This window comes from Podarcis raffonei, chromosome 3 (genome assembly GCF_027172205.1).
Source record: "Podarcis raffonei isolate rPodRaf1 chromosome 3, rPodRaf1.pri, whole genome shotgun sequence".
Classification (NCBI taxonomy): Eukaryota; Metazoa; Chordata; class Lepidosauria; order Squamata; family Lacertidae; genus Podarcis; species Podarcis raffonei.
In genome coordinates, this window is record NC_070604.1 from 90,238,846 (window position 1) to 90,254,338 (window position 15,493).

The 15,493-nt window shown below is 44.3% G+C and overlaps 1 protein-coding gene across 1 annotated transcript in view; it reads left to right on the plus strand.

The window, feature by feature from the left end:
• The window catches only part of BABAM2 (BRISC and BRCA1 A complex member 2), a 140,770-nt gene that overhangs the window by 23,897 nt on the left and 101,380 nt on the right, over positions 1-15,493 (plus strand). The window contains exons 5-6 of the mRNA XM_053382959.1: positions 2,350-2,544; positions 3,874-3,948. Of these exons, the coding sequence (XP_053238934.1) occupies positions 2,350-2,544; positions 3,874-3,948 (270 nt within the window). The remainder of the gene's footprint in view (positions 1-2,349; positions 2,545-3,873; positions 3,949-15,493) is intronic.

Below are 15,493 nucleotides of genomic sequence, written 5' to 3' on the forward strand. Positions count from 1 at the left end.
TAAAATATAGAAGTCTGACATAAAATAAAGATTCTCATTGATCCCCCCCAACTTTGATTCTTATGTGTTTGTATTTCATTATCAGATTCAACATCATTTTCTTTTATCCTCCAAGTAATTTTTCTCTTATGACTTACTTAAAAATATATAGTTAATGTTGGAACAAAACAGCTATCTTGTGAGATGATTTTTATGTCTAAAACTGATGTGTTAGGGTGAAGCTATTTGAAAGCTCTGTTCTGATGCAATATTGTTCAGCTTGACAAGAATAACCCTGCTGTCAGAACAAGAACAAATGACAGCTTCCTCTTTCTGCTTTTTCCCCTCTAAATGTTTGTTAGTTGTTTTAAAAAAGCATATATGGGTGTGATTTTCTGTCTCATTAGTGCTTGGGAAAAATAATCCACTCCAATGTAGGACAGTTATTAAAACGTGGGTCATTTCCTTTAACACAATACTAGTGATGCAATACAATAGAAAAAAGTGGGGGAAGAAGGCATTCCCATTTCTCATTAAAATGATGTCAGCCCCTACTGGCACATTCCATCCTTCAACTTTCTGGGAAAGTTGTTTGCTTAAAGGCTTGTGGAAAGGAAATAGCAACTATGCAGAACATGTCTGCTTGCTTGATTTCTGACCTTGTGATGCAAGATTGATTTCCTACATGATATGCTGTGGGCTTAGCTGACAAAATCTGATAAAAGTGAACTTTCTGACCAGTTGATCTGTACAACACCTCGATAGCCATTGCACCTAATTACCAGTTTTCAAATCACAGTATGTGGCAAGGATCACAGGCCTTCTCACACTGAAAGATCCCAGACATCTCCTCTACTTAATGTGTAACTGAAAAATAGCCTTGGTGCCTACTTACTCATGTTGATTGCCTGTTCCCCATACTTTTCTCCCCTCTCCTATGTTCTCCCCTTCTAATAAAATTTATATTTGTAAGCACTTCTAAGCAAGGACCTGTCCTCTTTTTACTCTGCAAAGTGCCATGTGCATTACACTATAGCAGCAGCAGCAGTAGTAGTAATAATAATAATAATATTAATAATATGTTGTATTCAATTGAGTGCTAAGGAGATTGAACCATTAGCTCAAGTGTTCCTACTTGCCTGACAGAACAATCTCTCATGTGATTTCCACGCACACACTTCTGGAGGATTTAACAACTCTTTGAAGCAGATTTGGGAAATATATATGGGAGTGGCAGAAGTGAGAAGTCCCTTTGCAATAGTAGGAATCTTTGTGCTGGCTTCCGCTAATGCAACAAGTTACTATAGTTGAACACGGCCCAGCGTTTTGTCTAGACTTCATCTTCTTCCTTGGTGATATTGAAGAGACAATTTCTCCAGCTTTCCATAAAATGTCACACTGTCGATAGAACCTAATTCCACTTTATCTTTTAAACATTTAGGCTTATATTTTATTTTTGTCCTTGAGTCCTTCCTATCTTTGGAAGTATGAATAAACTCTAGTTTCTCCCATAAATTCAATGCTCCTTGTCTAGGGCCTTATAGGAGACAGTGGAACAAAAATCACTTTATTTCTCTGAATTTCCAATGCTGAAAGTAAATTACTCCCTTTAGTATAATGTCACTACAGGTTCTTCCTAACATAGCTTATCTTTAATATCATAGCCTCAGTTAGGTAGAGAGTGAGAAATCTTTTTAATCTGTCTTGTATTCTCCCTAAGTTTTCATTTTAGCAGGCATTGGACTTGAGTTTCTAACTCACTTGCTCTTTTAAGCAAGTGGAATGTCCTACAGCTTGGTCTAACTCGAAACCTTTCCTTGGTCAGGCAGTGAAAAAGCAACTACACTCATACCTCGTGTTGGATTAGGTTCATGTTGCGTCTTTTCGGCTTCCGAACATGGCATGCACAGAAGCGTTCTGCACACTTCGCACATGTGCAGAAGCGCTCTATCAAGCTCCACGCTTGCGCAGAAGCACCGCTCTACTTGCAGACTTTTGGGGGTGCGAACGGCACCCTAGAATGGATTGTGTCCATAACTAGAGGTACCACTGTATACAGGTATACAGTATACAGTGGTACCTTGGGTTAAGAATTTAATTTGTTCTGGAGGTCCGTTCTTAACCTGAAACTGTTCTTAACCTGAGGTACCACTTTAGCTAATGGGGCCTCCCACTGCCACCGCGCCACCGCCATGCGATTTCTGTTCTCATCCTGAAGCAAAGTTCTTAACCCGAGGTACTATTTCTGGGTTAGCTGAGTCTGTAACCTGAAGTGTCTGTAACCTGAAGCATCTGTAACCCGACGTACCATTGTATTAGTATTCCTATCTTCATGAATTAACTTGGTCATTGTCTCAATTCATTACACAGAATTTGGCCTCATGGAATCCCTCGAACCCAGAATGCCTGCTGCTTGTTGTAAAAGAACTTGTTCAACAATATCACCAGTTCCAGTGCAGCAGACTACGTGAGAGCTCTCGCCTCATGTTTGAATATCAAACATTGCTTGAAGAACCTCAGTATGGAGAAAACATGGAAATTTATGCTGGCAAAAAGAACAACTGGGTAAGTGATCGTAAGTCTACTAGCAAAATAATATAGAAATCCTTTCTTTATGGGGACTGTAACCATTGATTTGGAAAGGTTATTTGTGCTAGACGTGTGGCTCTTAAAGTATGTGAGGTGTCCTCAATTTACCTTCCTTATCCTCAGCCTAACTTCCTTGACCTCTATTTACCGTCCTTGCTGTCTACTCCCTCTTTTGTTCTTTAACTCTGTTGCTCTGCTAATTTAGAGGCAAACAGATGTAGAGAAAAGGATTGCAGCAGTTACTGGCAAGCAACCACTTTCAGGAGGATGGGGTCGAAGTGTTGCCCCCCCCCATTCTATGAAAACTAATTACTGACTGGGCTGCAGTTTGCACAGTGCTCTCTGATGTACATTTATCCTTCAGAGTTTTTCTTTTAGGTTGACTGTTCATAGATGGGTGTTGGAATAACATAGCAAAGAATACAAATGCTTCAACTCAGTTTAGCCTGTCTCTGCAAAAAGTATTATCAGATAATGATGAGTATAATGTGGAAGGTCTAGCTGCATAATATATGATCTGCTCTCCAGATATTGTTGAACTGCAGTTCCCTCTATCGCTGACCAGTGGTCATGTTTGCTAGGGCTGATGGGAGTTGTCTTTATTCGGGCCTTTTGCTGTGTGAATTTCTCGCCTTCTCCTGCATTTCTGTGCACTGCTGCTTTGTTGTTGACTTTCTGTTTTTGTTTTTAAATGTAAGTTGTAATTGTTTTAACTGTGACATATTTGCCCTTGGGCTATCTGATGATGGGAGAGAGTTTACAGTATCAATCAAATAAATAAATAAAAACCATTTGGAGGGTACCTAGTCTAATATAATTACAGTGGTACCTCGGTTTAAGAACAGCCCTGTTTACGAACGATTCGGTTTACGAACTCTGCAAAACCAGAAGTAGTGTCCCAGTTTGTGAACTTTACCTCGGTCTATAATGGAAGCCAAACCGGTGGAAGGGCACCAGCAGCGGGAGGCCTCATGAGGGAAAGTGCGCCTCAGTTTCAGAACGGTTTTGGTTTAAGAACGGACTTCCAGAATGGATTAAGTTCGTAAACCGAGGTACCACTGTATTTTTTGTCATAAGGGTGTTCCGAGTACCTTTCCTTCCCTGTTGTGCTAAGACACGTTTGTGTACTACTTACTAAACTATAAATATATTCTTGGCTTCATTCATGGCTAGAGTGAGCTCTCTAAATTGTTAGGAAAGCATTAGGAAACTTCCAAAAAGTTTGATGTACGATTCTGGCTCTTGCTTCTGCTGTACAGTGATATTGCTCAGCATAGGTTTCACTATTTTTTCTTCACTTGACAGACTGGTGAATTGTCAGCTCGTTTCCTTCTGAAATTGCCGGTGGACTTCAGCAACATCCCCACTTACCTTCTCAAGGTAATGATTCACCACGGTGTTAGCTAGCCTGTTATTCTGTGGAATAATCTGAATTGATGAGACATTCGGCATTCAAATTATTCTAATCTGCTTGGAACAAGTGATAGTCTAGCATTTTAAAATATGTTTTTAATTTGTGCATGGGGGCATTTCTACGAGAATGATTTTGGATAATACTGATGATTGGACTCAGATTCCAACGTGATTAGTGACTATCTGCAGCCACACTTTAAAATTCATTCTACATTCATTTCTGGTCCCTGCTGTCTACTTTGGCATACTTTCCCAAAGAAGAAATGAAATGAGTTTAATTACCAGAGTGAGCATACAGTCTTTAAAAAATTTACAAACAGGCCTTTACTAGTTTTCAGCGTGACACCTAATATCTGACTAGACTTAAAATCAGAAGAGTCTGGTTAAGCCTTTGAAATTTAGTCATTGCATCAGCAAGCCAACTGAGGAGGTGCCCATAGGAACTTTCCTATCGTTATTACAGCTCAAGCTACTGAATTAGAGCCAAGGAAATTGCCTCTGTTCACTTTTAAATATATCCTTAAGTAAACAGGGAGTGAATATACAGAATTTAGATAATTACCAAACTTATGCTTGACAGCTCTGCAGAGCTGGAGGAAGAGGGGGAGTTTGCATGAAGGAATATAAAACACAGTATGACTGTCAAAAGGACTGGTTCACATGTAACACTGAACCATGGTTAAGCACTACATAGACAAGCAACAGCAAAGGCAGTTGAATCATCAGGCCCACTCATCTCCCCACTGTGTGACTGAAGGCTGAAGCCTTATCCTTGCCAGGGAATCGTTTGCCTGCGTCCCCAGGGCCGAAGAGAGAGCAAAAAGCACCAGGAAAGATTCTTCTTTGGAAAAAAAAGTTTTATTGAAATCTGTGCACAGAGGTGGCCAGTGGGATCGTTCCCAAAAGACTGGCCCATAGATACAAATAAACAAGCATCTTTATACCTGAGAGTCTGCCCATCTCTTCCCACCTCTTCAAATTCTCCAATCAGCTGGCAAGGTTAAGCTTATTCCCTTATATGGCATATAGGTGTTTGGCTAGCTAAGCCCCCCTCCTTCCCTTGTTCGTGTGTTCTTCTCTTGCGTTACTGCAACAGGAAGCGTGTGCAGGAAGCGGCCCCCTTGCTCTGTCTGACCACATACGGTAAATAGATGCGGTTTCTGCTTAGCTGGCAAGCACAGGAAATGGCCTTGCTGCTGTTTGCTAGCAACTGCAAAGCAAGATTAAGAGAGGATTCACTGAATTTACTTCAGGAATTTACTTCAGGTACAAGGTGCAGGGATTACTGATAGCAACCCTTCTTAGGCACAAAGTGCAACCCCTACACCTCTCCCTTCACTCCCTCCTCTTCTTATGAACAACCTAATACTTAGGTTCGTTCTGGCCTCTCGGGTTCATAGTATTCCTGGAGGAGAGCAGTGAGGGCCATGACACGGGGCCCCATCATGCGGGACATCATCTTCCCCATCATATTTTGCATACATTGCATCAAGCAGGGCATACAGAAGCAGAAAAGCAGTAAGATTATAACAGGTCCAGCAATTAAAACGATAACATGACGAAACCAACTGCTGTCAGGCAACCAGGAGTACAACCAACTCCACGGATCCCCACCATCAGAGGGTTTCAAAGGATTTTGAGCTATCATTTGTTCCATGTGGTCTATGGTTGCAGAAATGCTGACATTATTATCTGGAATAAACATGCAGCAATGAGAATGAATCAGAGCACAAACCCCACCCTTTGAGGCCAACACCACATCTTATGATAATCCTCTCCCCTAGATGTCTTATTTAGTAATCCTGTCCCCTTGTGTCCCCGCTTGTCGGCCATTGCATTTCCTTCTACTACTGATAATATGAGAGTGACTAAGAGGATCATCAAGGGGATGGAAGGACTAGGCCTTTGCCTTCCGCAGAGCCTGTGACGCTCATGCCAGCAAAAATACAGGAGCATCCAAATAAGCAGGGCAGTAGATATTATTCCTACCCACCAACCCCAATCTGTCCATGGCTCCTCCCACCACTCCATCTCTTAACCCTGTAAGGCCAACTGAAACTGTGCTTCTATAAACGCCTCACCCGTAGGGGTGGATCGCCAAAGTATCTCCTCCTCCCCTATTACTTGAAGCAACTTTCCTGCTACCCAACCGTCATGAACGCAAATTGCGTAACCCCACGGTCGCCTATAAGAATCGTAGATATAATGGCAACCACAAGAATAAACCCAAGCGTTCAAGGGACGTTCAGAAGGGGTCAGCACGTCAAGAGGGGTAAAGTTGTCTGGGCTTAATAAAATCAGTCCAGGGGGAGCTGCGCCTGGATTGTCTGGTTGTCGGGTAACTACGGTGGGAGCGCTGCCTGCGGGCGCCCCTCCCATCCACCTTCTTCAGCCGTGCGTAGAAGGGTCAGCGTCCGGAGTGACCCTAGCAGGGCGGTCGTCTAGCGCTCTTCTGGAGATGGTTAGCTTCAGAGGATCATCAGGATTTGGTGTAACTGACCAGTCAGACACAACTCTCTTCGCTCGGGTGTGGTGGACCCACGGGGTGATGCCGGTGACTTTAACAGCAGTGGGTGTGGACAGCAGGACAGTGTGGGGACCCTTCCAACACGGTTGTAGAGGTGTCTGGGCCCAGTCTTTGATCCACACCTCGTCACCCGGCTCGAACTGGTGCAGGGGTTCAGTCAGAGCACACGGGGTGCGTTCGTGGGTCCACCTATTAAGAGAAAGAAGAACTCGGGAGAGTGATTGTACATAGTTATCAAGCTGTACATCTCGAGTGACGTGAGGAGTCAGTAGCCTAACATAGGGGACTGGTCTCCCAAACATTATTTCAAAGGGTGATAAGTGGGTACGCTTTTGGGGTAGGCTTCTGACCCGTAATAAAGCAAGGGGTAACATAGATACCCAGTTTGAACCTGTTTCCTGGGTTAGCTTGGACAACTGATTTTTCAAAGTCCTATTCATTCTTTCTACCTTTCCTGAGCTCTGAGGCCTATAGGCAGTGTGCAATTTCCAATTGATTTGCAGAACTTTGGCTAGTTCCTGCAACACCGCATGAACAAACGCTGGGCCATTATCAGAGCCAATAGTTCTGGGCAGGCCATAACGGGGTATGATCTCCCTTAGGAGACACCTTGAGACTTCAGAGGATCGCTCAGTTTTAGTGGGCCATGCCTCAACCCATCCAGTATAGGTGCACACCGCCACCAGCAAGTAACGGTGCAGTCCACAACGAGGTAATTCAGTAAAGTCCACAACAAGATCTTCCATGGGTGCAGTTCCAATATGTTGGACTCCCGGGGGAGCCAAAGGTCCTGTTCTGGGGTTGTTCTTTTGACATAGCAGGCACTTCCTGGAAATCTGGGCTGCCAGTTGATAAAGGTGGGCTATATAGAAGCACTGCCTTAGCTGCCTGGTTGTGGCATCTGGTCCCATGTGGGTGGACTTATGATATCTTTGAATTATCTGCCGGGACAGGGACTCTGGAATCCACATTCTGTCATCATGAGTAAGGTACCATCCTTCTTTGGACATAGTCAGTTCCTGGGCATCTGCGGTGTCCCTTTCCTTCTTGGTGTATATTGGCTTGTCATCGGTGCTCAAGATCCTTCCAGGGACCAGTACTCCAATAGCCGACGCTGGGGGCTGGTTCCCGGGCTGCTTCCTTGGCCACTCTGTCTGCCAGTCGATTTCCTCTGGCCACTTCTCCTGGTCCAGTCTTGTGTGTCCATAACAGTGTACCACTGCTACTGCCTCAGGTTCCCATACTGCATCCAGGAGGTCCAATAAGGCTTGTGGGTGGGCCACCTGATTTCCTCTGGAGGTAAGCAAACCTCTTTCCTTCCATAAGGCTCCATGGGCATGTAAAGTCAGAAATGCATACTTAGAATCAGTATAAATGTTTATCTTCTGTCCCTTTGCCAGATTCAAGGCTCTGGTGATTGCAACTAGTTCTGCTAGCTGGGCCGATGTTCCAGGTGGGAGTGCCTTTGCTTCGATCACCTGGTCTTCCAAGGCTACCACTGCATAGCCTGCTTTTCGCTGTCCAGCTTCAACAAAGCTGCTTCCATCCACAAACCATGAAGGCCAGTGGGGGTTTGCTTCATCTTTGAGGTCAGGCCTGCTAAAATATTCTTCATCATCTTTGCTTGGGAGAGGAAATAGGTACCCTTCATATCAAGCAGAGCTGGGACTGCATGCGGGGTCACACAAACAGTGTCTTGGCCAAAAGTAAATTTGTCTGCTTTGTTCAGTAGGGTGGCTACTGCCACAACTGCTCTCATGCACGGCGGTAAGCCTTGTTCAGTAGGCGTCAGGCGCTCAGACAGGTATGCCACGGGCTGTTGCCAGCTTCCCAATTTCTGGCACAAAACCCCTTTCGCTGTTCCCTGGTCCTCATCCACGAATAGAGTAAAGGGTTTCTCAGGATTTGGGATGCCAAGCGCTGGGGCTTGCTGTAGTGCCCTCTTCAAATCCACGAAGGCTTGCTGTTGTTCTGTGCCTCAAACAAAGGGGTCTCTCTCAGTTCCTCTGGATGACTCATGTAGAGGCTTGGCAATGATGCTGTAATTAAATATCCATATCCTACAAAATCCTGCAGACCCCAGAAAGCCACGGAGTTCTTTGGTTCTGGTATCAGGATAATAGCCTGCTTCCTTTCTTCACTGGCAACAAAGGGGTCTTCCACTGTGATTGGCATTGCCTCAAGATCCTATGTTGGAGCAGTTGCTCTAGATGCACCCACACTCCTTCAGTCGCCCTTCGTGGGATGGGATACTTATTTACTGCAACAGGATTGACAAATGGCTTGGGCTTCACAATTATTGGTGGGATATTCTTTGCCATTCCTGGGGGGTTCACTTGTTCCAGAATACTGGCGGGGATGGGTCCCTCCTCTTCTTTTACCATCATGAGGCGCCAATGTTCCCTCAAGGGTACCTCTAGGGAAAACTCTCCTGCTGGCCCTGTGGTCATTGTTACTTCGCCTGTCGGTTGGAAGGGGATCTGGGCTTGCAATTTTGAAAGCAGGTCTCGGCCCAATAATGGGATGGGGCACTCTGGTATGTACAAAAACTTATGTTGGACCACTTGGCCACCCAGGCGGCAGACAACAGATTGTAGAAATGGGGCCTTTTGTGACTTGCCTGTAGCTCCTATTATGGTAATGGATTCAGGGGTTGGTTTAGCAACGGGGGTGGGGACGACCGAGTTGGCCGCTCCCGTGTCCTTTCTGTCGGCAGATGGTGCACTGATTCCGTTCAAGACGGCTTCGCCCTCCTCCCCGGGCACTTCCTCTTTCCTGAGGGGTGGGTGTGGTAGCCTGAAATGCCATCAACTTCTTTGTTTGATACTTCTCCTTTTTTCTCTGGGCCTCCTCATCTCTCTGATTGTAAGTGGTTTGAACTATTTCCAACATCCATTGCAGCCCATGGTCGATGAACCCCTCATGCTTCTGGATTTTTTTCTTTTGGCGAATATCGGACGCTGCCTGAGCTACAAAGGCAGCCTTTATAATGGGGCGTTGGCAATATCATCTGGGTTCTCCTCAAAGGTAGGGTTCTGATTTCTCCAATTGCACACATCAGCACTTGAAAAAGGCACATGTTGGACTGTATAAGTGCATGGTGGTGCTTCCCCACCCTGTCCTGGGGGGGGCTGGTGGGTCATACATTCTGCGTAGAGGCATCATTGCAGTCCCACCCTTTTTCTGTGCCTTATGGGACTTATAGAGGGACGCCCTGGTTGCTGCTTCTTTCCATTTCTTCCCTTGTGTTGGGGAAGATCCTGCTGCTGCCAACAAATGGGAACTAACATCCACGTCTTTCGCATAGGGTTGTACATACTGTTGCAATCTCAATGTGTCCACCTTTTTTCCTTTCTTTGCTAACTCAATTAGTCCCTTCATAAACTCCTCATCATCCTCTTCCTCTTCGCTCTCTAATTCATCAACCTTGGAGGGTTCAGGCTGAGGGCCGGCTCCTCCCTGGTCCTGGGGCCCTGGGCCTGGGGGATTCGCTAGAGGGGCAGTTGGTGGAGCATAGGGTGGCGGCGGTTTAATGACTTCCCCCTCTTCTCCTTCCGGCTCTGGTATCACCGGGGGCCTTTCTGACTTCCCTGCCGGTCGGACTGCACAAATTGTATTTTGTGGGGCGTCGCCTCGGCAGCCTTTCAGCCACGGTGGATTCTTTTCTACATTGATTTTCCAGGTAGAAATATAAGGGATCTGGTCTGGGTGGACGTTCAAAATATTTTGATATAGTGGGTTGATTAGTTGCAAATTAAATCTGCCCTCCGAGGGCCAATTAGTTCCTTGGGTGGGCCAATCAACCTCACATAATGTCCTCATCCTCTCTCTTCTCAATTTGAACCCAATCATCATGCTTCGTAGCTGCTTTCCAGTTGGTTAAAAAGCATTTCAGAGGACTACGTTGGCTTGCCCCAGACCCCATTTTTTTCAGATACTCCGCTCCTAACCGGGCTTAAGATCCTTTCACACTCCACACACTACAGATTGTGACTTGGACGAGCTCGCGCTGCCAAGGAATGCACAATCCTGCAATCGCTCGGCCAAGGGGACGCTAAGCCCCGGCCCACACTTGACAATTCAACCACTGGAGTATCTGGCACACAACACACAAAACACAAATCCCTTCCCCTTCCCCTGTTTGTCCTCCTTCCGGCGTCAGCCTGCTGCTGACAGCCAGACCCTTTCCTGGCGGCACTCTACTGCTCACTGCCAGGCGAAGCTGATCGGGCTTCGTCCCTTGCCCTCTCCCTTAGGGCTTACCTGCACTCCGCTGCGGACCCCTCCTTCGGCCGTCCTCTTTTCTCCCTCGACCAGGTGTCTCCACTCCGGAGCGGTGTGGCCGGCTCCCCCCACGAACAGGCAGGGGTGCGCACTTGGAGCCGCGAACGCCGGTCCGGGGCTGTTCACCGAGGTCCTCCCCGGCCCCCTGGGGTGGGGCGATTCCCGGCCAATGCACCAAAATGAAGGCTGAAGCCTTATCCTTGCCAGGGAATCGTTTGCCTGCGTCCCCAGGGCCGAAGAGAGAGCAAAAAGCACCAGGAAAGATTCTTCTTTGGAAAAAAAAGTTTTATTGAAATCTGTGCACAGAGGTGGCCAGTGGGATCGTTCCCAAAAGACTGGCCCATAGATACAAATAAACAAGCATCTTTATACCTGAGAGTCTGCCCATCTCTTCCCACCTCTTCAAATTCTCCAATCAGCTGGCAAGGTTAAGCTTATTCCCTTATATGGCATATAGGTGTTTGGCTAGCTAAGCCCCCCTCCTTCCCTTGTTCGTGTGTTCTTCTCTTGCGTTACTGCAACAGGAAGCGTGTGCAGGAAGCGGCCCCCTTGCTCTGTCTGACCACATACGGTAAATAGATGCGGTTTCTGCTTAGCTGGCAAGCACAGGAAATGGCCTTGCTGCTGTTTGCTAGCAACTGCAAAGCAAGATTAAGAGAGGATTCACTGAATTTACTTCAGGAATTTACTTCAGGTACAAGGTGCAGGGATTACTGATAGCAACCCTTCTTAGGCACAAAGTGCAACCCCTACACCTCTCCCTTCATGACCAGGAGGAGATTCTTCCCATTTCAAAGAATCTTGGCTTAGCATTAAGCGCAAAATGAAGTTGGCTTATATAGGAAGTAGTCATCAGTTGTTGTAGGCCAGGTTCTGTAACATCTACGCTGAGATTTGAAACTGAAAATAAACACAGCCGAAAATCTGCTCCCAGACATGCAAGTGGGAGAAGGGGAAATCATTTGACTCTGAAGCTGTGCTTTGACTTGCTGAGGCTCATCCATGTGGGGCTAAACCATGGCTTGGCATTGCGTGCAAATCAGCCCAAGAGCTTGAAGGAGAATTTATGAAAAAATACACTGGGTAGAATATGTTATATGGAAATGAGGAGATGCAACCAAAGATCAATAATTAAGTTGGAAGTAAAATTCCACGTTCACAGATTTAACAGTGCAATATCATATAAATGATGCTGCCCCCAATATCGGGCAAAACAAAAATGTCTTTACCTGGCGCTGAGACAATGACAGGGTTGGTACCAGGCGAGCCTCTGGAGTGGGTCTGAAGAGAGCTCTTGAAGCCTTTTTAGTTCACTTGGAAGCTTTCGTGAACTATTGGTAAACTGCATGCATGCTATCCTTTCAATGATGAAAGAAACAAGGGAAAGCTGGCAAAGTTTCATCATGTTTTAATGTAATCTTCCAAGACTACTGGATTCCTGTCAGTGCTCATTTGACACTAAGTCTATAGTCCTCTACTGAGAGTAATCCCCTTTGAATTCAGTGTGGCTGACTTCTGAATAGATATGCATAGTTTTGAGCTCTAATTTATTTAATTTAAATCACTTCTGGCATCTCCAGCAAGTTCATTCTGTAGAATCTAAGTGATAGGAAATGTGTTTTGTTGAAACACAGATTGGAAGATGCTAGCGTTAAGCTGTTATCAGAAATCAGTGTTAGGAAATCAGATGGCAAAATATATATTTAGGAAATAATCTGGGGTATTGTACTGGGTAAGATGTAAATTCTTGACACTGAAAATGTTTCTGTTCACCTCCAGAATGAAATAATTAAGCGATAAGTATTATAGTCCAAACAACTCTTCACATTTATATGAATTGAGTTTATTGAGTGTGCAAACTGTGTTTCCAACTGAATAATGTGTGGGAGTGCATGTTTTCATAATGAAAGCTCACGTTAATGGTCTTACAAATGTATGGGGTCAGTTCTAGAAGAGTACAGTGAATTAACTTCAATATTTTTTTCTATATGTACAAGGTACTTTTGCCACCTTACCTTACATTTTGTAGATACTAATTTTGGATGGTTTCACAAAGGGAAAATAACTCATGGAAGGAGCTTTTTACTGTATTGTTTCTACAGCAGTTGTAAAGGTCCAACAATTTAAAGAACCTCAGAAATTAAATATCTTTCCCCTGCTATTTCTTCTAAATTATATTTATGCAGTCAGTACAACTGTAATTGCTGAGAACTGATTGGAACCATGCTGTCTGCAGTCCAACTCAAAGAAATATATGCAGCCTTATCAAATAAGTTATGCTTTTATGACTGCTGAAATGAATACCCAGAAGTGCAATAAAATTTTAATATATTTTTCTGCCTGAAATTAAATACTTGATTTACTGTTTGATTTACTGTAACTATTAATCTGAGGCTTATATAAGTTGGGAATTTTAAAGAGTCACCACTTTAATGTCTTGCAACATTATTGCTAAAGAACAATATGCTTACCATTTCCTCTTGGGTTTGGTTTATGGCAATTTGAAAGCCATATGTTGACGTTAGATGGTTTGGATCAACTCCTAAAACCTTTGAGTCCTGTGTACCATGGCATCCAAAAATGGTTGACGCAGGGTGGCTGATGTTTGCTTCTGAAATCCTGTATTTTGTGTTCTTATAAAGGACAAAGCATCAGAGCACTTCAACACCATTTATTCAGTTTCTTATTATAGTGCCAGATTTTTAATCTAAATATTCGAGAGGGGGCAGTAAGGTTTTCAAACATTTTTGTTTATTTTATTTAAACGATTTATATACCTCTTAACTACAGTCATCTCTAAGCAATGCTCAGAAAATACAATATGGAAAAGGTAAAAATCAGTTAAAACTATAAAAAAACTATAAAAAGGTCAGCAGGCAGGAGGCCTCTCTGACCACAATTGGAAATGCCATAAATTTGGGCCCATGATACTGAAGGCATGGTTGATCTGGACCATCCATCCGTGCTGCAGGGGACCACTGTCTTGGCTGTCTCTTTTTTGCAAGGACAAGCAAAGCCTTTGTGTTGCAGTGACGGTGGAACTGGAAAAGATATTGATGGTCAACGAGTCACAGATTTAACCTTACTCTTTGCAGAGTGCTCAGAGTATTTGGCTGTTGGGAAGCAACTGGGAACGCAACACACAACATTGGGGTCCTGTTTTTTCTTCCCACTACACTCTATAGATAATTGGGTCAGGGTATTGGCCACTCTCCCAAAGTCCTTTATTTCCCTGGTGATTAAAATAATTCAGAAATGGGAGTGACTCCTTGCACTCTCACCCGTAGTTCTTCAGTTGCTTTCACTCTCGCTACTGTTACAAATTGTTTAAGGCTGCCTTTTTTAGGGGGCAAAGGAGCCAGAGGCAACAGGGGTGGAACAATCACTATTGGGCAGCCCCAAAAGTCCACATAAATCCAGACATTTTTGTAGTCATCTTCTATGCTGTGCACAATTTCAATTTTTTTATCACCCTTCCCCCCATGCTCCTCTCAATTCAGTTCTATCTTCTTCTTCTTCTTCTTCTTCTTCTTCTTCTTCTTCTTCTTCTTCTTCTTCTTCCTTTTCCTCCTCCTCGTTGGCGATCACTCATAGCTGAGTAAGATTGTCTTCCATGGAAACGGTTTTAACAGTGAGTCCATAAGTGACCGTGGAGGCCAATTCTGGATCTACACATCCTTCCACAGTGGGGACATAGGTTTCTGAGCAGGAGTTGATCATGGTGAGGATTTGCCAAACGAGCCTTCCTCTTAGCTCGGTTCTCCTTTTCACCATGAGTTTGTGCTTCTTCAAAGTCCATGACACCTTTGGTAAAGGCTGTTCTCCAACTGAAGCGCTTGCAGGCCCGTGTTTCCCAGTCATCAGTGCTTATGTTACTTCTTTTTTTTTTATTTTTTTAGATTTGCCTTGAGAGTGTCTTTAAATCTATTTGGGGCTTTAACAGGAAACAAAAGCATTATATCTGTTGGTTCTCCCTCTCAGCTATGTCTTGGTTTCTTTCCTAGAACTCTGCCCAACAGAAGGTAGGATGAGAACAAGGCAGTCAGACACACATCTAAGCTTGGTGGCCAGGTTGCGGAGCCTGGTGCCTAAGGCATAGTTCCAAAAGATGTTCTGCTGTAGCCCCTGCCCTTTGTGGATTGTGTACATACTTGTCTGGTCTCCATCTTCTCTTGATACTCACAGTGGCACTCAGTTGCAAAGGAAAAACATGTCTCTGACATGTAAACTGTCCCCAGTATCCAGTTAAAGGATGTTGGGTAGCAGGACTAGGAAAGTCTTCTACCTGAAATCTTGGAAAGCAGCGGCTCACTCCTTATTTGAGCACCTGCTTGGTAACCTAGAACTGCTACATGTTTTGGTCACAATGTAGAGATCCCTTTTTTAAAAAGTCAATTCATACCCCTAACACAATACAAATGCCTTCATACTGACTGACTCCTTGATTCTGGATACTTGTGGCATTAAGGCTGTAACCCTAAGTCACTGAAACCAGAATAAATTGGGTCCCATATATGATTGAAGTTGCTCTTTATGTTATGAATAATAGCTATATCCGATAGACCAGAAATAAGTATGGAGAAATGGATAGATATAGCGTATTCACATATGTGCTTAACATGAGTTATATGTAGGCAGAGATAATTTACTGACATGGAAAGAGAAATCATTTGAGAAAATAGGTTGTTTTTTTAGATCTCG